At 49.6% G+C, this 21,687-nt stretch overlaps 1 protein-coding gene across 2 annotated transcripts in view; it reads left to right on the top strand.

Annotated features, from left to right (window-relative positions):
• Positions 1 to 20,001, top strand: part of PTPRE (protein tyrosine phosphatase, receptor type E) — a 41,671-nt gene extending 21,670 nt beyond the window's left edge. The window contains exons 5-18 of one of the 2 annotated variants that reach the window (XM_003794060.2): positions 1,598 to 1,674; positions 2,331 to 2,367; positions 2,909 to 3,006; positions 5,494 to 5,613; positions 6,808 to 6,971; positions 8,201 to 8,336; positions 8,817 to 8,966; positions 9,133 to 9,226; positions 10,665 to 10,741; positions 12,390 to 12,524; positions 15,013 to 15,138; positions 16,073 to 16,239; positions 17,926 to 18,061; positions 19,679 to 20,001. In XM_003794060.2, coding sequence (XP_003794108.1) covers positions 1,598 to 1,674; positions 2,331 to 2,367; positions 2,909 to 3,006; positions 5,494 to 5,613; positions 6,808 to 6,971; positions 8,201 to 8,336; positions 8,817 to 8,966; positions 9,133 to 9,226; positions 10,665 to 10,741; positions 12,390 to 12,524; positions 15,013 to 15,138; positions 16,073 to 16,239; positions 17,926 to 18,061; positions 19,679 to 19,753 — 1,592 coding nt within the window. In that variant the 3' untranslated portion in view covers positions 19,754 to 20,001. The remainder of the gene's footprint in view (positions 1 to 1,597; positions 1,675 to 2,330; positions 2,368 to 2,908; positions 3,007 to 5,493; positions 5,614 to 6,807; positions 6,972 to 8,200; positions 8,337 to 8,816; positions 8,967 to 9,132; positions 9,227 to 10,664; positions 10,742 to 12,389; positions 12,525 to 15,012; positions 15,139 to 16,072; positions 16,240 to 17,925; positions 18,062 to 19,678) is intronic. The other variant, XM_023515642.1, reaches the window with a different exon arrangement.
• Positions 20,002 to 21,687: the final 1,686 nt, after the last annotated feature.

The following is a 21,687-nucleotide window of genomic DNA, read 5'->3' as shown; positions in this document are numbered from 1 at the left end:
CCTCATGTACACATGTACATACCACACACCGCACATACACACCACGGACACACACTCCTCATGTACACATGTACATACCACACACCACATATACATATACACCACATACACTCCCCATGTACACATGTACATACCACACACTGCACATACACACCACGGAGACACACTCCTCATGTACACGTGTACATACCACACACCACATATACATATACACCACATATACACACTCCCCATGTACACGTGTACATACCACACACCACATATACACATACACCACATATACACACTCCTCGTGTACACGTGTACATACCACACACCGCACATACACACCACATACACACACTCCTCATGTACACGTGTACATACCACAAACTGCACATACACACCACGTACACACACTCCTCATGTACATGTGTACATACCACACACCACATATACACATACACTGTGTACACACACTCCCCATGTACACATGTACATACCACACACCGCATATACACACCACGGACACACACTCCTCATGTACACATGTACATACCACACACCACATATACACTGTGTACACACACTCCTCATGTACATGAATACACACCATACACCCCCCCATGGGCACACACTCCCTACATACACATATAAAATTACACCACACATACACACATGCCACATACACACACCACATACACTCCCCATGTACACACAACACACACAACGTACCACACACACCACACACACAATTTCACATACACACCACGTACACGCACTCCCCATGTACGCATATACACACAACACACCACACATACACACATACCACATACACATATACACCACACCATGTACACACACTGCCCACATACACATATACACACAACACAACATATCACACATATACACATACTGCATATGTATATACACCCCACATACAAATATACACAACCCCATATAACACAGAACATGTTACACAACATAACACACAGCACATACACACTGCAATACACACCATTGTAGCACACTGCACCACTCACACCACAAACATGCATACACACAACCCCCCCACACACAGAGCAGTCCATGGTCAGTCCACCCACCCTGGAAAGCATGACAGTCTGGAACTTGCCAGTTGGGCACATCATGCACCCTGCCATCTCATTCAGCCTGGGAGGACTGTGACAGGCAGGGGCTGGGCATCAGAGCCCCTCACCCCAAACCCCAGCAGCCACTTGTCCCTGTAAGCTGGAAAGCCTAGGGGAGTGGGCACAGTTCTTCTGTCCTGGGGTTCTCACTGCACGCATACTTGTCAATATTGGTGCCCAGTATGGGGTCCATAAAATAGGGTTCTTGCATTGTTGGCATCCTGGCACGTTTTGCTGTGATCAGCCAGCAGCCCCCATCCTGGTCACTGAAATGCCACATCTGTTGTTCTTCCATAGCTGAGACAGAGCACCCCAAAGCAGGTGTACCTGCACCATTGTGGCTCTGCAGTCTCCACAGGAATATTGAAGCACCACCCCTGAGCTATGGTGGAAGACCCACTATGTCTGCTGTACTGGCCGTGCAACACCTGGTCCTAACATCATGGCTTTGTTTGGTTTTTTTCCAGATGATCATTCGAGGGTGATTCTGAGTCAAGTGGATGGCGTTCCCTGTTCAGACTACATTAATGCTTCCTATATAGACGTAAGTCAGATTCCCTGTCCCCTGCCAGCAGGAAGCACAGGCTGGGCTATTGGGGGGCTGAGAGTGAATCATGACCAGTGGCACTTTCTTCTCTGTGTAAAGGGTCACAACCTTTCTGGGCAGTTTGGCCCTGAGCACTGAGCATGGAACTTTCCCCTCTTTTTGAGGGAGCATCTGCATCTCAAATAGTTTTTGAGAGACAGAGATAAGCTTAGAAGATGTTCATTATGGGACTATTTATATTAGAACAGGAGGGAACCATCAGGCAAATTATGGTAAAATCATGAGCAATGGATTATTAGGGGCCCATTTTACCTGATCTTTAAAAGATCATTGAAAAATTTTAAAATGCTCACTAGAGATACAACATAAGAGAGTTTGTACACATTAACCCAGTAGGAATAGACAGATGTTCTGTGCATCTGCTTGTGTGTGTGTCTGGGAAGATATTCACAGGAAAAAGGACTAGCGAGGGAACTTGTGAAACAGCATTTGGTATCTCTGAAATCACTCGTAAGGACTTTGTTTTCCCATTACTTTTTCCTGTTTTCCAAATTTTCTGTGGTCAATATGCATTCTTTTTCTAATAACAACAAAAAAAATCCTTTCAGCAAAGATAATTCCGTAAAACTATGAATATCATTTTATTTTTCTAGGGTTACAAAGAGAAGAATAAATTCATAGCAGCTCAAGGTAAGCTTTTTAGGAGGTTAAGTTCTGAACATAATTTTGGTAAAATGATGTGGACAGCTACTGATTCCTTACCTGTGTGCCGGCCACACCAAGGATTTATATCAAGATTTTTGTGTGTTTGCACTTAACATACATGTTAGATCTCTGCAGATACATGAGACAAACACACACTTCTATTTCCACACTTGTGGGCTTGAAGCACAGGGCACACGGAGGCCGGCTGGTGGCCATTCCGTCATGCCGATACTGCAGTAGATAATTGAATTCCTGGCAGATGGAGCTCTCAGAGCACTTCCTAGCTGGAGGAGGGCAGGGAGGGTGGCAGGACAGGCAGAAAGGCTGGACACCTGCTGGTCCCTCCCAGCCCCTCCCCTACATCTTGGCACGAACCTGACCCGTCCCCACAGGCCCCCAATCCCCTTTGTGCCTCAGAGAAGGTGGGAACAGCTGTCCTAGGGCCCAGAGGCCAGGGTGCAGGGCTGGGCCCCTGCAGTGGCTTCTGTTTGTGCCTTTTGACTTTGGAATTATCCTCTGCATACAGGTCCAAAGCAGGAAACCGTTAATGACTTCTGGAGAATGATCTGGGAGCAAAAGTCTGCGACCATCGTCATGTTAACCAACCTGAAAGAAAGAAAAGAGGTGAGCTCTGGGCGTCTGGTCGTGACGCATTTCCTCTTAGCTGCTGTTGCTTGGTTGGGGCACAGCTCCCCACTTCCTCTTCCGTTTCCCTCTCTTCTTATCACTTCAGAAAAAAAAAATTCAGAGCACTCAGTGGCAGCATTTTTATCCTGAAATAAATCCCCTGTGTTCCCAGGAGCTCCCTGCTCCCGTCTGCGTTACCATAACGAGGGTAAAGCGTTTTCTCCTTTTTTCCAGCTGAGAGTGGACCTTTGCTGGCCCAGCAGGTCTTAGAGCTCAGACTTGTAGTTTGTTGAACAAATGATACGGCGCCTCAGACTGTAAATGACAATGACTTCATGTTTATGATCCGGGCTAGAGACATGCATTTGGAAAGAGGGCGTATTGACGGAACAGACTCGTCATCCACGCTTGTTTAATTAGCTGTTGGGAACTCACAAAGGGTGCCGCATGTCACAGTGTGACAGTGAGGACCATCGACAAAGCAGAGAAGTGGGACTGATCCATTTCCTAAGGCAACAACTGCTCCTCAGCATCTGGTCTACACAGCCAGCGGCGTCCCAGCCAGGACGTGGCCCCAATGCTAGCCCGGCCGCAGAGCACATGGGCGAGCGGCCAGAGCTCTGGCCAAGGGCTGCCACTTATAGACGGAAGTGCCAGGCCTTGGGGGACTCAGCTGTGGCAGAGATGGAGGCAAGAGCCATGGAAAGGGCAGGCCTGGAGGGACTCTGGTCCCCTTAGTGCCATCTTACTAATTGTGTCCATACTCAAAAGCACAGGAAAAAAGCCACCAGCCACCATCTCTGGTCAAGGATAGGAGTGAGGTTTTGTTTTATTTTCAAGAGAGTTGGGACAGGGCTGGGGAGGGCCACCACTTTTCAAATCCTGCCTTTGTCATCCTTGGTCACCAGAAGAAGTGACAGGAGGGAAGCAGGGGATTCCCACCGCAGGGTACTTAACCCTGCTGGGCTGGGTGGTGGCAGAGGAGTCCACACTCTGGAAAAGGAGGCCACACCCTCACGGAGGGCGTCATAGTTCCCTGTTATGCCTGGCGTGTGGGGACTAGTCTTCCTGGGGCGTGGCCCTCCAAGCAACGGGACCAGCAGAAGCAGTGGGACTCAGCAAGCCCCCATCTCCCCTCAGTCACTCTGCTCTGTCACCATGTCACTTGGCATTTTCTCTGTGGATTTTTCCACTCCTGTGACTCAGAGCTGAGCTGCTTCTGTGACTTGATTCTGACCATTTCGGGGATGAAATCATTTCTCAATTGAGTTCCCTTTTTCTTAATTGCTCACACATCTGCTGTGGTCTCCTCGGCCTCCACATCCTGGGGCTCTGAGTTGCAAAATACAGCTGCCCCAGCATCTCATGACCTGGCAGCAGGGAGGGGAGGCCGAGGCATCAGAACAGCTGTGAACACTGTTCACAGTGGGGGGGAGGGCAGGGCCTAGATGTGTCGTCCATCCCAAATGAGAGCCTGTCCCGGGACACTCTCAAGAGGGTCTCCAGGACTCCCAGCCCCGGACGCCAGGCCCTTCAGGGGGGGTGTGCTGCTGCCCTGAGATGCCCTATGCGTACAGGCCACAGCTGGAGCCAGAGAGAGGAGATGTTTGTCCCATAGGTGTTGTGACACCAGGATGCTGGTCTTGAGTAAACACCAGACCCTTCTGTTTCATACATTCATTTTTAATCCTTGTGACCTGATTAGTTAGCCATGCCACTTGTGTGTGCCACCCCCAGCATGAACCGGCCAGTGTCTGGAAGGCTTGAGAAATTCCAATGATGATTCTGTGGCACATGAAGCAGACTGCTTCCCCCTGTGGGTGGGTCCTTGGCCACTCAGGAAGTCCCTGCTGACAGAGGACTTACAGAAGACGCTGAAGAGTAAAGGGGCTCCTGGAACTTGTATTTTGAGTCATTTTTATTTCAGGGAGTGGGAAGGTAAAGAGTGGGCCTCTCTGCGGCCCCTGCTGCGGCCTTGCCCCTCAGAGAGAAGTGAGGTCGCCAGGCTCAGGCAGTCTCGTCCCTCTGAACGGAGAACTGGCCGCACTGATACAAATTAAAGTTTGTCCTTAGTGAACCTGAGCAAGAAAAAACAAGTGCCAGATCTGATGGGAAGTGTGTGGGGGCAGTGTCCTGACACCCCAGCCTGAGGATCACGTTGGGTTAACGCCCAGCTCTGAAGGCTCAGCATGGCCAGGCCGAGACAGTCCAGTGAGACGTGTGGATCAGTGAGTGGAGGAAGGAGACGTCAAGGCATGGAGGCCAGAAACCCCGAGGGTCCCAGGCAGTCTCAGGGCCACCTGCAACCAGAGCGTGGCCTCAGTTTCCCCATCTATAAGGAAGCACTTGCCTGTGTGCCCTCTCAGCCCCAGGGATGGTCTGACTCACAGCTGGTCAGTGTGAAGTCTCATGTGGATGGCTGGAGGGGACAGCGCAGGGGCACACACCAAGGAATATTTGTTTCTCTCCAATTGTGATGTGCAGGAAAAGTGCTGTCAGTACTGGCCGGACCAGGGCTGCTGGACCTACGGAAACATCCGGGTGTGCGTGGAAGACTGCGTGGTTTTGGTGGACTACACCATCCGGAAGTTCTGCATACAACCAGTAAGGAGCACCCACCCAGCAGCTGTGGCCGAATGTGACCACAGCCAGGCTGTGGCGGGGTGGGCAGGTTAGTGGCTGGACTCGAGAGGCCAGTGCACTTGAGTCTGCAGAGAACACCGGCACACCTGGCCCCCAGTCACCTCGATGGGCCTCCCCGGGAGGAGGACAAGTCAGTTTCAGGGCCTGGGGTTAGGACCCCCCTGTGGGACAGTGTCATTTCACATGCTGGACCTGTGAGGTGGGATTTCTGTAACACTCTCAACGTTATGTCTTAAACCTCCCTGGCGTTTTTCACACTTATTTCCTGCTGCTCCCCCCACAAAGGATTTAAGGCAGACTTTCGTAAAAATCCCTGTATACAAAGCAGAGGAAATAAAGAATTAAGAGAGATTTAAAAACCATAGAGGAAACAGAAGGTCATATCTTCAGGATGTAAAGATGGAGTGGATGCTGTAACCAGGTCACAAAGCATGAGTCTGAGCTTCCTAGAAGTCACAGCAAAGAAGGGAAAAGGGTGAGCTTTGCTGTTCTTGACATCGCTGCTCACCCTCTCCCAGACAAGTCCACGTGCATGTGCACACCCATGCACACCTATACACGTGTACACACACATGCACACACAGACATACACACACATACACATACATGCACACACGTGTGTACACACGTGCACAGAAATATTCCCAAATACACTGTGTACAACCTTCCATGGTCTAAAGCAGGGGAGTAAACTCATGGGCTCTGGGTACGAAAGCTGAGTGAGGCTTTGAGGACAGATCAGGGAGCCCCCGGTGAGCAGGCCGACCACGCCGTCTTTTCTCCCAAACATAAGACAGTTTTGAACAGGAAAGGATGTGATTTTGGTAATTACCCAGGAACACAGGCAGGAAGTGGGACTGTCCAGGCAGTGCAGAGCCTGGTGACCCTGGTGGCAAGAGGAGTCTGCACACATCGGGACTGGCTTTGGGCATGGGTCTGGCTACTCAGGGCCTGGGTGTGGCCGGCATTAGGGGCCTTGCTGTGGGGCACCACATTCAGAGCTGACAGTAATGAGCTCCAGGCTCCCCCACTCAGGGGGTCCTCACTGTCAATGAGCCCCTCCCACATGCAGCCCTGTGCAAGGAAGCCCACAGCACCATTGTGGGGGCAGATGCGGGCTGTCCCCCCTCACTTCCATTCCTGTGTCCCCTGCAGCAGTTGCCTGATGGCTGCAAGGCCCCCCGGCTCGTCTCACAGCTGCACTTCACCAGCTGGCCTGATTTTGGGGTGCCCTTTACCCCCATCGGGATGCTGAAGTTCCTCAAGAAAGTGAAGGCACTTAACCCCACACACGCCGGGCCCATCGTGGTCCACTGCAGGTGGGCTGGGGCAGGCCTCGGGGAGGGTACACCCATATGAGAAGGTAAATAGGGCACTGGGAGTGAAGGGGCAGAGATTGGCAGGGCTGGCAGGAGCAAAATGTGCAGGGTCTGTGCAGGGAGGCCTGTGCCAGCACAGTCACCCCAGTATGGAAACCTGACAAAACCCAGAGGACCCGGGCCACTGGTGGGGGTAGGGCTCTAGGCAGGTCCACTGGGCCCCTCTCACCTCCTCCAGGGGACTCCCAAGTCACTCTGAGCAGAGAGGGAGGTCAAGTGTCTGCAGGAAGGACCCCCACATCTTTATAGATGAGCACTCTGAGCCTCAGTGAGGCTGGGGATGCCCCCAGGCACAGTGTCCTCCAGGGCTTGCTGCCCCCAGCCTCAGTTTCCCCATCTGAAGTAGGAAGAACAGCCTTGGAGGGCCTGCGGCTGGTGTCTGGGTGGGCTTTGCCTGACACAGGGAACAACACGGCTGTACGCTGAGACCACCACCTCCTGGCCACACTGCTCCTGCCACTGTGCCTGACGTGGCGGGGAGGGTTGCTTTGGTGAGATACTTTGTTTCCAGCTGTTACAGACAGGTTCCTTCTGAGTATCACAGCATAGCCAGGGACAAAAGCCACCTGGTCCCAGAGACGCACAGATGTTCAGGAAGAGTATTCATTCCCCAGACTGGCAGGGCTAACTTCCACTGAGTCTGATCAAGACCCTGTCACTGGAGCCAGGCGGGGCAGGCCGCTCCCCACTCACTCTCCAGTGCAGCACGTGCTGGGGGAGTTTGTAGGTCAGGCAGCAGGGGTGTGTCCCATGTCACCCCACTGGACGCCCTGAGACAGGTAAAATTACTGTTTGGCAAAGGAGGAGGCCGAGTCCCAAAGATGCTGTGTAGTTGGCCAGGATGCAGTTACACGAGTGATAAAGAAGGGGGAGTTTGATAGCTGATAAAAGTTCCCCCATGCAGCCTCTTCAAAGCTGACTGCAACTGCCCTGCTTGCGGGCCTTTTAATAGTTTCTGCCCTCTGGGAGCCGCTGGCGGTCCCGTTCCTGAGGCTGCGGCGCCCTCTGGTGGCTGGCCTTGGATTTGCTCTTTATTAACCATAGAGAAGTCGCTCAAGTGACCCGAAGCAGGGCGAGCGTCCTTCGCTGGGTGCGTGGACGTCCAGGGGCCTGTGGTGCACTTCGGTGGGATGGGACTCACCGCGCGGCTTCTTTCTTTCTCGCTGAAGCGCGGGCGTGGGCCGGACGGGGACCTTCATGGTGATCGACGCCATGATGGACATGATGCAGGCCGAGCAGAAGGTCGACGTCTTTGACTACGTGTCTCAAATCCGCAATCAGCGTCCTCAGATGGTCCAGACGGACGTGAGTCACGCCTTCCTCTCCTCTGCGTCCTGGTCTGAGCTTCACTGAGCAAATCCAGGGCTGTGGCCAACAGGCTACAGGACTTACCGCCCTGCCCATGCAGCAGACCCTGGTTTGGGTAGGCAGGTGGCAACCGGCCAGGCATATCCTAGCCCCGTCCAGCTTTACAGCCCTTTCTACCTCTGCCCTCTCCGGACCGGGCTCCCTCGCTCTCCTGACTGCCACATCATCTCGTGAGATGGGGATGACTTTCTCCCCACTGGTGGCACCTAGCACTCAGGAAGTGCCAGCTGCTGCCTTTACGTTTACTCAGCGGCATGAATGGGCATTATCTGTGGCCATAGATAGGTCTGACCCTGGCCCCAGACCTTGTGCTGGCAAAGAGGGAAGAAAAGAGAAGGGTTGGTCCCGTTTGGACAGCCGAGCTCTGCGGGGTGGAGGCCCAGGGCAGAGTTGAGGTGCAGTGCCTTGTCCCCGCAGGTGCAGTACACATTCATCTACCAAGCCTTACTCGAGCACTACCTCTACGGGGACACAGAGCTGGATGTGTCCTCCCTGGAGAAGCACCTGCAGGCTCTTCACGGCACCGCCTCCCACTTCGACAAGATCGGGCTGGAGGAGGAGTTCAGGGTGAGCAAGTGGGGTGTGTGTGCCTGGCTCTGTGTGTGTGTCCCAGCACTGGAGAGTCTTCCTGAGATAGGGATGGATGTCTCCTTTGCACAGCGGCCCTTGCAGTGAGTGCATTGTTCCTCTTGAGGGTCAGTCTTAACTGGACCTATGTCCTTCTCCACTGCAGAAATTGACAAATGTCCGGATCATGAAGGAGAACATGAGGACGGGCAACTTGCCAGCCAACATGAAGAAGGCCAGAGTCATCCAGATCATCCCTTGTAAGGCCCGGGCTGCAGGGCTAGGGTGGTTGCCGCTGACCTCAATCACTGGGGTCTTGTGACCTGGGGGTCCTGGACCCTGGGGTCCACGGGTGTCCTGTGACCCCTCATAGGGGTCTTGGGTGCTATGTCAAGTGTCTGGAAGCAAAGCCCCTCCTGTGAGGCTCTCTGTGACCCAGACTGGCAGGCAGCTCGGGCTGTGGGCTTGGAGAGAAATGGCAGCCGTGGCTGGACTGCCAGGGACTGCTTCACGGACACACAGTTGTGGTAGACACACGCTGGGGCTTCCAGAACATGCATCTCCTTCAGTGCTCCCTCGGGCCTGGGAGGATCCCCTCTTATACAGAGAGGGACAAGAGACAGGACTAAGACTATGCAGGCAAACTCAGCTGGGACCTTCTAGGAAAAGCTTTTGGCCTTGGGGAGCTGGGTCAACACCCAGGTGGTGAGTGTGGGGGCAGGACTGGCAGGGGGGCGCAGAGGAGTGGAGGCCAAGGCAAGTAAGGGGGTGGTGGGTGGGGGCCTCACCCAATGAGAAGAAGGGAAACCAGAGAGACATGACCCCAAAGCAGACCCAGGAGGCATCTTTGGAGCCACAAAGGCGTGTGGGTGGAACAGGGAACAGTTACCTCATGACTAGGGTGACCAGATGTCCCACTTTTTAACAGTTTGTCCCACATCCCACGGCGTTTTTAAAAAGTCCCAATTTTTGGAAAGAATGCAAGAACGGGGCAAGATGGGGAGGGAAGAACAGGAAGGGAATATATGGGTTTCGGCTGCCATGTGGCTATTTCACCAAAATATGAGTTTTATATTATTTTTGTTAATTTTATAATGTTAAATTGTAATAATAACAAATAATTGTTGAGAAGTGATTATAGAGAACTGCTTATCAAAGTTTGCATTGTTGTCAGGCCCCGCCCCCACCCCACCCCACCCCCAACCCCGCCCCACTCCCCAGCCATGTTGTCCCACTTTACGAATGTTAAATTCTGGTCACTCTACTCATGACAGACCTGTCCTTGATGGACTCCCCCGGAACCCTGTCTCAGGCCTGCTTCCCAGGGTCTCCTGGGGGCAGAGGCAGACACCTGAGCCCTGTGTCTCTCACCCTGGTGACAGCTGCTCCAGGGAGCCTTCACGGTCACACTCCTTTTACTCCGTACATGCAGTGTTCGCAGGGCTTCCTTTTGGTGTGTAGTATATTGTTGATAAAAATGCTAAAGGTAACTGGGTGGATTATTTTCAGAGACTTCCCACCAAAAAACCCCCCAAGCACCTCTTTCCTGAGCCACTTTAATTAACCTATTTTATATAAACTTTCCAAAGAGTTGGCTTTACTTAGTCACCATTAATAGGTTCTATTTTAGAAGCTTGTAGAAACAGGTTCACAAAGCAGGGCAGTATTGGAACTAACCAAAGAAAATTCTCTCTGCAGATGACTTTAATCGTGTTATCCTTTCCATGAAAAGGGGCCAAGAATACACAGACTACATCAACGCCTCCTTCATAGACGTACGTACAGGGGCCTTGGGTATGCGTGGCGCTCATCTGGGTCTCCTTCACATCTGACCACACAGACTCCTGATTAAACCAGAAAGAAGTGACACGTCTCCAGAAATGCAACCATTTTTCTTTTTTGAAACAGAGTCCCATTATGTCGCCCTCAGAAGAGTGCTATGACATCACAGCTCACTGCAACCTCAAACTCTTGGGCTTAAGCAATTCTCTTGCCCTCTGACCTCCCAAGTAGCTGGGACTGTAGACACCTACCACAATGCCCAGCTATTTTTTTGTTGTATTTGTCATTGTTGTTGTGCAGGCCTGGGCTAGGTTCAAACCCACCAGTGCTGGTGTATATGGCCGGTGCTGTAACCACTGAGCTACAGGCACCAAGCCAAAATGCAACAATTTTGTTAGCAGGATTACTTGCTTTAAAAAATGATAACGTGTCATGGGATTAAGGAAAAAAATGATAGCCTAGCACTGTGGAAGGCCGAGACGGGTGAATTGCTTGAGCTCAGGAGTTTGAGCAAGTGAGACCCTGTCTCTACTAAAAATAGAAAAATTAGCGGGCATCATGGTGGGTGCCTATAGCAGCCATCCTCAAACTATGGCCCACGGGCCACATGCAGCCCACCTAGGACATTTATCCAGCCTGCCGGGTGTTTTTGTTACTGTTGCCTGTCCTGCTTAGCAGCCGACTAGTCCCCGGGGCCCGCAGTCTGGCCTTCCAACGGTCTGAGGGACAGTGAACTGGCCCCCTGTTTAAAAATTTTGAGGACCCCTGGCCTATAGTTGCAGCTACTTGGGAGGCTGAGGCAAGAGGATTGCTTGAGCCCAAGAGTTTGAGGTTGCTGTGAGCTATGATGACACCACAGCACTCTACCCAGGGCGACAGAGGGAGACTCTATCTCAAAATAAATAAATAAATAAAATAAAGAGTAAACTTTGGAAATAGGAGGATATATATTCACTGCTAAGTAATTGGCTTTTTTTTTCTATTCCTCTTTTATCTGTAGCTATCTTTCTCTGAGTGCATACATAGTAACACATCAATTATTTATGCAGCACTTCTGTGAACTGTCTCTTGTGTGATTTCTGCAATGTAGTCAGTGGGCAGTTCAGTTACGTGTTTATGACACAGGTTTTCTCTCCACACAGTGGCTTAGTGGAGAAATGGGCCAGAGAAAACCCTGCAGCTAAGTGTGTTAATATCACTACTTGCAGATGAGGAAACTGTACCAGAAGTCAGCAGGGTCCTAGTGCAGGGACTGGGATTTGAACCCCTTTCCTCCAACTCCACACACAGGGCCCTCTGCCCCAGCATGACACTAATTTAGCTGAAACACACAGAAACGTATTAGAACCAAAGCCACCAGGTACTGTTCAGGTGCTCCCAAGCCACTGACTGGCAGTTCATTAAAAATACGCATTTGTAGCTGACCTCGGGTGCTGAAGGCAGAGGTGTAAGGTTTCCAGATAAATCGAGCATTTCGACCTGCACCTTGGACACTAGTGTGTTCACTCCAGCTGGGTCTGGTCCAGGCTGTAGGAGGTTGGAGGGTTTCCCTGGACAGGACCCAGCTGTCCTGAGGGCATGCGGTAGGTAGTGGAACAGGGGTGGAAGGAAGTCGATTTTAACCCTGCTCCCCATTTGAAGGGCTACCGACAGAAGGACTATTTCATCGCCACCCAGGGGCCCCTGGCACACACGGTGGAGGACTTCTGGAGGATGGTCTGGGAGTGGAGGTCCTGCACAATCGTGATGCTGACTGAGGTGCAGGAGAGAGAGCAGGTGAGAGCCATCCGGGCACCTGAGGGCACCGTAACCCCTCACGCCACACGTCTCACCTGCCATCAGCCCCACACATGGGCGAGGCGGAGCCTGGGCAACTGAGGAGCAAGAGAGGTTGGGAAGGAAAAAGGTTCCAGTTCTCCCTTTCCTTTTGGGAGGACGTAACCATAACCACCCATTGTCTTTTACTCTGAACCTAAGTCTTATTTAACCTGACTCGAAACTCTGCCATTTTATATTGGCCAAGATCACAGGCTCTCAAAGAAAAAGACATGTATTAACTTTTTTCAAGATGAAGACACAGGCGCTGATATGTCCTTGTTGAACTGAGTGAGCTAAATGTTTCCCTTTTGGCAGAGATCCCTCCCTGGCCGTCCTGCATTTATTTAAAAACAACATAATGTAATAAACACCTGTGAGCCCATCAGTCTATAGAAAAACCAAATTTTAGAAATAACACGTGTCTGTGTCAATGCTCTCTCAAGATATAACTGCTACCCTGAATTTGTATCTTGATTTCTTTGCTTCATAAAGAAAACCATAGCTTTGTCAGATACAATTCATCTTCTTAATTTTCTGCAATTGGGTAGATTTGATAATATTCAAGGAATTGTGCAACCATCCCCTCTATGTTAATTCCAGATGGTCATCATCGCCCTCCCAAAAACCTCATACCGTAACAGTCCACCTCCCTCCCTTCCCATGGCCCCAGAAGCCACTAACCTACGTTCTGTCTCTATGGATTTGCCTGTGATGGATGCAAATATAAATGGATTCTTATAATAAGAGGTTTTTTATAATTGAGTTATTTCACTTAGTGTGTTTTCAAGACTTGCCTTCACCTGTGTTTTAGCATCAGTATTTCATTTTTATTATTGACTATTAATTTTCCATTGTATGGATATACATTTCATCAATTCATCACTTGATGGACATTTGGGTTGTTTGTACTTCGGGGCTTTATGAATAATGCTGCTATCAAAGTTCAAGTACAAGTTTTTGTCTCGACATTTTTTGTTTTTGTTTTTGTTTTTCGTTTCTCTTGGGTATATACGTAGGAGTGAAATTGCTGGGTTTTGTCATGCTTTATATCCTAAACTTTTATTGTTTACCATTTTTGAGGACCTGCTAGACTATTTTCCAGAGTAGCTGCCCCATTGTACCCCCACTAGCTATGTGCCGGACTTCTCCACATCCGCCTGTTATTATTTGTCTACTATTTGCCATCTTAGTGAGTGTGTTCTTTGCTTTTTAAAAAATTCTGTTGTTTCAGAATAGAATTGTTTAGTTTTTCTTGTGTTTGAACTTTACATAAGGAGTATCATTACGGTATGCAATCATCTGGGACTCACTTTTTCCACTCAAAATTGTGCTTTTGATGTTTTTCTATGTTTCTGCCCGTAACCGTGGTTCATTGGTCATCGTTATTACATTATAGTTTGTTATACAAACGACACATCTCGAGCGTCCATTTGTTTATTCCTTCTCCTGGCCCGGGCAATTGGGCTGATTCCATTTTGCTGTTTCACACACAGTGCTGCACGTACATTCTTGCACATGTCTTATGCTGTGCAAAGATAAGTACATACCAGAGTCGAATGCTGCATTCGGGAGCCTGCAAGGCTCTCTAATTCCCAGTCGGATGGAATTATCCACTTTCCAAAGTGGGTGTGGTTTCCAAAGTGGACACCAGCCATGCATAAGAGATGTTCACTTATATGCCTAATATGATATTCTCAGGCAAATTTTGGTAATTGAGCAAATGTAAATATTATCTCTTTGTGGCTTTGATTGGCATCTCTGTGATTCCTACAGTGCTGGTATTACTTCCTACACATGTGGACGGCACATTTCCTCTTGTGCAAAACACCTTGCTTTTCACTCAGTTTTCTTTGAATTCTTTGCTTTTTTCTTACTGATTTGGAAGAGTTGTTTCTGTATTCGTGATACTAATTCCTTGTCAGTTTTATGTCTTGCAAACATCTTCTTACAGTTTGTGGCCTGTCTTTGTGGCACTGTATTAATAATGTTTGTGGATGAAGAGAAGTGAATTTTATTGTAAGCTAATATTTCAATTTGCCTTAACCCATCTTGGTTCATTTCTATTGTGGTTCAAGACTATGGTAAATGGTAGTTCAGGTTGAACTACACAACCCTACGACAGCTGGGGCATTCATATCAGCCCAGGCAGGGTTTGGGTCAGGGACCCAATTTTATTTTCCATATGGAAAAACAATTTTTCCTGATCCATTTATTGAATAATCTCCCCCTTTTTATCACGTATCAGAGCTCCATATATACATGTTTCTGTTCCTGGACTCTGTTCTGTTCCCTTGAAGGCATTAATAGGCATTCATTCATATTCATAGCTATTCTTTTGGTCAGATGAAATACATTAAATGATTTGAGAGCAATTCTGCCTCAGAGTCAAAACTGCTAGCAGCAAGTTATTTATTACAAGACTTAAAATTTTATTTTATCCCCCAAGGATAAATGCTACCAATATTGGCCAACAGAGGGCTCAGTCACTCATGGAGACATAACCATTGAAATAAAGAGTGATACCCTTTCTGAAGCCATCAGTGTACGAGACTTCCTGGTCACTTTCAATCAGGTGCGTTCTTCACTTTTCAGGATCCTGCAGACTAATGCACCCCCGCCATCACTCGGGGTTCTGCTTGTCATCCTACCAGAATGTGGCTCTGCATCTGCTGTGCTCCTTCTGGAGTCCCAGGCGGCTTTGAGTGCCCGTGGGTTTAACAGGGAGTCATCCAACAGCAGGTCTCAGGCCTCTTGTAAAGGTCACATTTCCATAGCCACCTGCCTCCTGGCTGGAGGACGAAGACAGTGGGGCAGAGAGGTGACTCCAAGCAGCATCCACTGTGCCTCACTGCTTCCCGCTCCCAAGGGAGAATAACATTAGCCAGGGCAGGAGGACAAAGGGGACAAATGAAGCCACAGAGGCCTGGGAGGCCCTCATCCAAGTGCTTTCTCAGAGTCCCCAGCTGTCCCCGTCTGCACTAGGTCTTGGGTTCTGCTCACGCTCTTTCCCTGGCAAGGAATGAGAATTGACTCTGGGTCAGTCACAGGTGGGAGAACCCACTGTGGGTTTGGCTCTGAGCTCAGGGTGGTCATCTCAGCAAAGTGTACTTGTCAGGAACTTGCCCTCTCCCTTGTGGGGACAGAATGGCCTGGTCCGCAGACTCAGAAGCTGCTCATCTCTTCTGACGGGGAACGCAGCACCCGGGCTTCTTGAGAAAGATGATTCCCTTCTCTCAGCAGAGCTGCAAAGTCTCCCTTGAAGAGCTGGGTGGGGCATTTCAGGATCGCAGGGAGCATCTTCTGGGTGTGGTACTCACACAGAAAGAAACAGCAAACTTCCAGCCTTCTGCTTTAGGGGAGCTCACCACAAACACCTTCAGGCTACCTAGGCGGGGTTCCTGGGGGTGCAGAAGACCCATGGAGAACTCCACCCACCTGATCCCTAGAGGGGCAGTGGGCTTAGGATGGGCCCTGGAGGCAGCACTAATGCCCCTCCTGCCCCACAGCCGCTGGCCCGCCAGGAGGAGCAGGTCCGCGTGGTACGCCAGTTCCACTTCCACGGCTGGCCCGAGATCGGGATCCCCGCCGAGGGCAAAGGCATGATCGACCTGATCGCGGCTGTGCAGAAGCAGCAGCAGCAGACGGGCAACCACCCCATCACGGTGCATTGCAGGTAGCGGCTGGGCCTCCAGGTGGGGTGGACACGGACCACACGCCCCAGTGCTGCTGTGCCCAAAGTGGTGTTTCCCAGACTCTTACCTTTCCTTGCACACACACAATTCCACACATGTATGAACGTCATCTTGTCATACATGCATTTCAGAGGGAGGAGGTAGGAAGCGACTCACACTTCCTTGCACTTTGGAAGTCATCAAAAATCGCCAATGGAAGCCCGGGGAACACACCCCCAGGATGTGTCTGTAGTGCCCTCCCCCTAATCACTTTGAAAGCCTGTCCTAGTCTGACTGCGCCCACCCCTCATCCTCCCCCCAGGCCGTGGCCGTGAGTCGGGCAGGGTGGTCTTTGAGGTACATGAGGGGTCCAGGCAGGGACTGCTAAAGGAGACCTGTGGCCATGTTCCACCCCCAAGTCAGTCCCAAGGTCAGAGGTGCACAGCCAGGGACACCCCTAGAGACTGGGGGAGCCCCCAGCACAGCCCCTGGCTCCTGGCGCATGAAGGTGGGAAGGTGAGTCTCAGTCCTACCCGCTGGCCTCTGTTGCCCAGTAGTCCTGGCAGGCCCCTCCACACCCTTGTAAAGCTCTTCCAAGCAGGAGACTGGGATGTTCTTACTCTTGAGTGGTGCTCAATTGCTCCTAAAAATGCAGTTCTGTTTGTTTGCTCACCCATGTGGCTTGAAGTCTTTGTGATGGCCCACTGCTCGTGCCCTGTAACCAAGGAGCCCAGCTTAGACAGTCAGGGCCACTTCCCGCAGTTGGAACCACTGGGCGTGCTCCTGGCCTGGCTGGTACGTGGAGCACACACCTTGGTTTTCAGTTCCTGGTGCCTTCTGAGAAGTCGTCTATTAATAGAATAAACTAGAAATGAGTTCCTTCTTTCTCTGCCTCTGCAAACCTGGGCTGTGGGTTTAGCATGTGTAGGGAAGTGGGGGTACAAAGGTAAGCAAGATCCCATGACCGTCCCACCTGTGGGAAGGCAGGCGCAGGGACAGGCTGCTCACCAGGACAGGAGCCCTAGAATAAACCCCCATGTGAGATTCTGGGGCCCCCGGGGCAGTGCTGTGAGGCCAACCAGCCTCCTTCACACCTGCTCACTACCCTCTCTCAAGAGAGTAGGAACTCTGCTCTTGGGGGATTCATCAGCCTGTGATCATCTTCCATGCAGTTGACTCAAATTGTCATTGCTGGGCAGTGTCAACTTTCTGACTGTTCCCAATAGTCAGTGTCCTCTTAACACCCCTTAAATCCCACTGCTCAGCATCATCTGCTTCAGAAGAGAGTCCTCAGCATGGGAAGGAGAGTCTGTGCCAGAGTTATGGCCTCCCTGCACCTGGACCAGGAGAGCGGAAACTTCTAACAAGTCCCAGGTGGCACTGATGCCAGGTGGCACTGATGCCGGGCCCACATTTTGAGCACCACTAGCCCACACAGGGAAAGGGGAAGTGGTTACCTGAGCTTAAAAACCCTTAAATGCTCCTGATCCATGCTGGGAAACGTCTGTCTGCTGTAATGAGGAAAGTACTCAGAAGCTAAGCTTCATACAATGACACTAAAATTCCACTCAGACTCTGGTCATTTCCAGGGATTGTTGCTCCACAGCTGCTATGCAGGGGTTGGGTGTGAGCTGTCCACTTCCCAAGTTCAAGTTTGATTATCTGCATTAAGCACTTTTTCTCCACAGTGCTGGTGCTGGGCGAACAGGTACATTCATAGCCCTCAGCAACATTTTGGAACGAGTAAAAGCTGAGGGACTTTTAGACGTCTTTCAAGCTGTGAAGAGTTTACGACTTCAGAGACCACATATGGTGCAAACCCTGGTAAGAATCTGAGCAATAAGGATGTTACCAGAAGAGTTGAGAATTGTTTCATGTTGCATTTGATGTATGTTTCATTAAAGGAGTTCAAGTGTAGAGGGGAGGTGGGAAGGTAAGATTCCCATGGAAAAGAGTCAGCTGCAACTTTTCACAGTAAAGCCTTCCTTCTTTAGGGTCTCTGACTGGGGCTGTCCTCTGGGCACGACTTGGAGGAGGGGCCCATCTGCCAATTTCAATAACAAAGACCACTTGAGTAGAGGCACTGATGGCACAAGCTTGTGTCAAAGTGAACTGCTCTACAAACTTCTAATGTATTTTTTAAAATGTGCTGTTATCAAGTTTGAAAGCAGCACTGAAACCCTGGACCCTGGGAACAAGCTTGGTGACATGCAGGTTGACTCAACCCTGCAGGTGGGCTCACAAACCAATTTCTAATTGCTGATCACTAAGGAAGACCTGCTCCCAACATGCGAGGTAGCCTGTAGTCAAATTTGCCTCCCCAAAGGCCATGGTGCCTTTGTTTTCCTAGAGCCTCACGGCTCAGCCAGGAATTTCCAAGATCTGGGGGGTGCCCTGTGTTGTCCCAGAACCCTGCTGAAATAGACTTCATCCATCACTGGCCACCAGTCACAAGTGCTCAAGACAGCATAGGACCGACAGCAGTTAGCTCAGGTGTTCACTATGAAAATAGCAGGTGGTCAATGACCGTCTCGGGAAAGAAGAGGGACAGGTGTGGAGGACAGCCCTTGGCCTCTGAGGCCCTGGAGCCCTCTCCCAGCCCCATGCTCACAGGCCCCACTGAGGGGTCTGCACATACCCAGACCCTTCTGTGTGAGAGGCAGGCGAGCTGTTGTCTATTGTGACTGTAGCCTTTGAGGGGTTCCCCTTCTCTGCCCATTGTCCATTCTGCCCACCTGGTTTTCCAAAGACTCACAGGCAGCTGTTCAAGGAAAGGTTGGCAGTTGTCACTTTCCACATCCGTTTTGTTTTTTCCCATGGAGTGCCCATTGCTGAGGATGCCACAGGCACACCCAGCCGGCAGCCTGTTAATGTCCCAGCCTGGCTCTGTCCCTCTGGAGGCTGCAGGAGGAAGAAGGGCACACAGGGTGCACAGGCTCTTTGAGGAGACAAAGGCCTTATGCAAACACAAAGCGTGATTCTTCCAAAGTCTAGTGAAATGTACATGAAACGTCATCTCTTTAGTAGAGTGAATTTAGACTCAAAATAGTCTGTATTTTTATTTTATTTAACTTTGATAGCTCACTACTTATTGCATTATGAAGTTTATCTGGCAATATGAGTGCTCTGATTCTCTTTTTCAGTGTAGCAAAAGTTGGTTTCCAGTTTAAGTATGAAAATGAAAGACATGTTAATCAGACTGTTCTAAACTACACGGATTTATAACTAAACACTGATAATTTCTATGTAGAAAAACAGGTGTATTTGGAAATCTTCATGTGCCTGACTAAAAACTTAATTCTGTCACAGAAGCTGAGGTACATAAAGGTATACAGTGTCTAAATAGATTTATTTATGTCCTATTTATGAATGTTTCTGCTCAGTTAATCAAATACAATTTTGGAAATAGCATTTTAATGTGTTCTTGTTCTTTCTTTTCAGGAACAGTATGAATTCTGCTACAAAGTGGTACAAGATTTTATTGATATATTTTCTGATTATGCTAATTTCAAATGAAGATTCCTGCCTTAAAATATTTTTTAATTTAATGGTCAGTATATTTTGTAAAAATCACATTAATTTATTTCACGGTTGACGTTAATATCCTTCCTAATTTCTTTGTATATATTTTGTTATGCCTTAAAGGCCGCCTGCCATAAAGTTATTAAAATACCCCTTTTAAAAATTGAAATAATGTATTAAGGTCGAATAATAATCCCATAAAATATATATTTCTGCTAATATCAGTAAAAGTCTTAGTTTTTCATTAGATTCCTGTCCTTTAACGTCACACGCTCACCACCCCTAGTCTTCTAAGTCTAAGTGTGCCAAGTGTGCTTATGCAAGGCCTCAACAGAGCTCGCTGGGAAGGGAACAGGTGAGGACTCAGATGTCATGTGAAAATTCTCCTTCCTGACACCGACCTTACAACTCTGAAAAGCAGCATGTTTTGAAGGCAAACTGTTAGTGAAGATACGACGTGAACAGGGACTTCGGTAGAGTCCTCAGTCTCCACCCCCGTGCTCTATCTTTACATTGCAAGAAGACTTTGCAACCTAAATCCAGGTCCTGAATATATTAAAGTAGTTGGTGACTACATAATAATACTCAAAAATGTTTTCATTCAAGACCATGTCTATTCCATCGTGGCTGGGTGAGAGAAATGTGAACTCCGGGTCATCCTGTTGGCCTATGGCCTTGGGCACAGCAACACTGGTGGCTGGAGCCACAGTCCGAAGCACTGCTTATGGTCAGTCTGTCTGTTTGACCCAGACAGCCCTGAGAGAATCCAACCAGCTGCTTCTCCCTCCTACTCCCCTCTCCCGTCCTGCCCGCTGCCTGTGGGGTCCCAAGCTACACTCAGAGGCTCAACACCAACCACCTCCCAGCCAGATGTCAGCTGAAGCCACAGCGCAGTCCAAGAGCACACACTGGGGCAGAAACAGCACAGTAACCACACGTGATTAAAACTTGACATTTTCTGAGAAGCATTTTGGTATTTAAAAGTTTCTCATAAAAAGCTAAGATTGTTTGTAAGAAAAGAAACCTTGAAATCTAGATTTATACAGTTTTTTTAAAGTCCCACTCCACGACCTTTAATAAAAGAAAAAGAAAGAGAAATCCTTACTCTTAAAGCTAACTTATTTTTGAATGGAAATAATGGAAACACTACTGAGACCTTTGACACTGGATAAATAATAATTCCACTGCTGGATGGGCTTGGCTTGTGAAGCTGGGGGAGGGCAGGTGGGGGGTGCCAGTTAGGAACATTTAATGTACTAACAGCTGCCACAGATCTTCCTGTGGCCATTAGGTACCTGGCACATGAGCACAGCAGAAACAGGAATACATCTGGTCTACCTGACTGAAAGCATTTAATACATGCATTTTTGGTGGATTTTTGCTTTTTAGAAGAGATACATAGCTATAAAGGCCTTATTTGACATTTTTGCTGATAACCGATTACGCCTCCCTGTCTCCCTGTTGCAGGGTTTATCCCCTGTTCATTGACAGTGTGAACAAATGCAGCCCAGGGGGAGGGGAGGGGGGAGGGGTACTGTCCTAATACTAGGCTCACAGGTCATCCACTGAGCTTTTCACCTGCTGCACCACGCAGAGCCCATCCAGGGGCAAGAGTTGGGGTTCAGCAGGAGGGATGGAAGCGTACCTTGGACCGCTGGCCGTCACCTCCAGCTGAGTCCCTGGCTGCCCACTGCTGAAGCTCTGCGTCCCTCTCTCCTGCTCTGTGCAGTGATTAAGCTTTAGGCGGAACTCCAAATGGTCCCCTTTGTTTTCACTGTTAAAACCCCAAACCTAAAGGCTTCTTTTTGACTATGGTAGAAGAGGGGGAATGAGCTTTTTTTCAGTACCTGAGCCTTAGAAACAGAGCCGGCTCTTTATGATGAAGATGACCTCACACTGGTGACGCATGTGAGTTTCCAAGGCAAAAT

The sequence above is a fragment of the Otolemur garnettii genome, unplaced genomic scaffold (genome assembly GCF_000181295.1).
Source record: "Otolemur garnettii isolate 467f Iridium unplaced genomic scaffold, OtoGar3 scaffold00075, whole genome shotgun sequence".
Taxonomy (NCBI): domain Eukaryota; kingdom Metazoa; phylum Chordata; class Mammalia; order Primates; family Galagidae; genus Otolemur; species Otolemur garnettii.
Note: the sequence above shows the minus strand (reverse complement) of the source record. Positions and strands in the feature narration are given on the sequence as shown.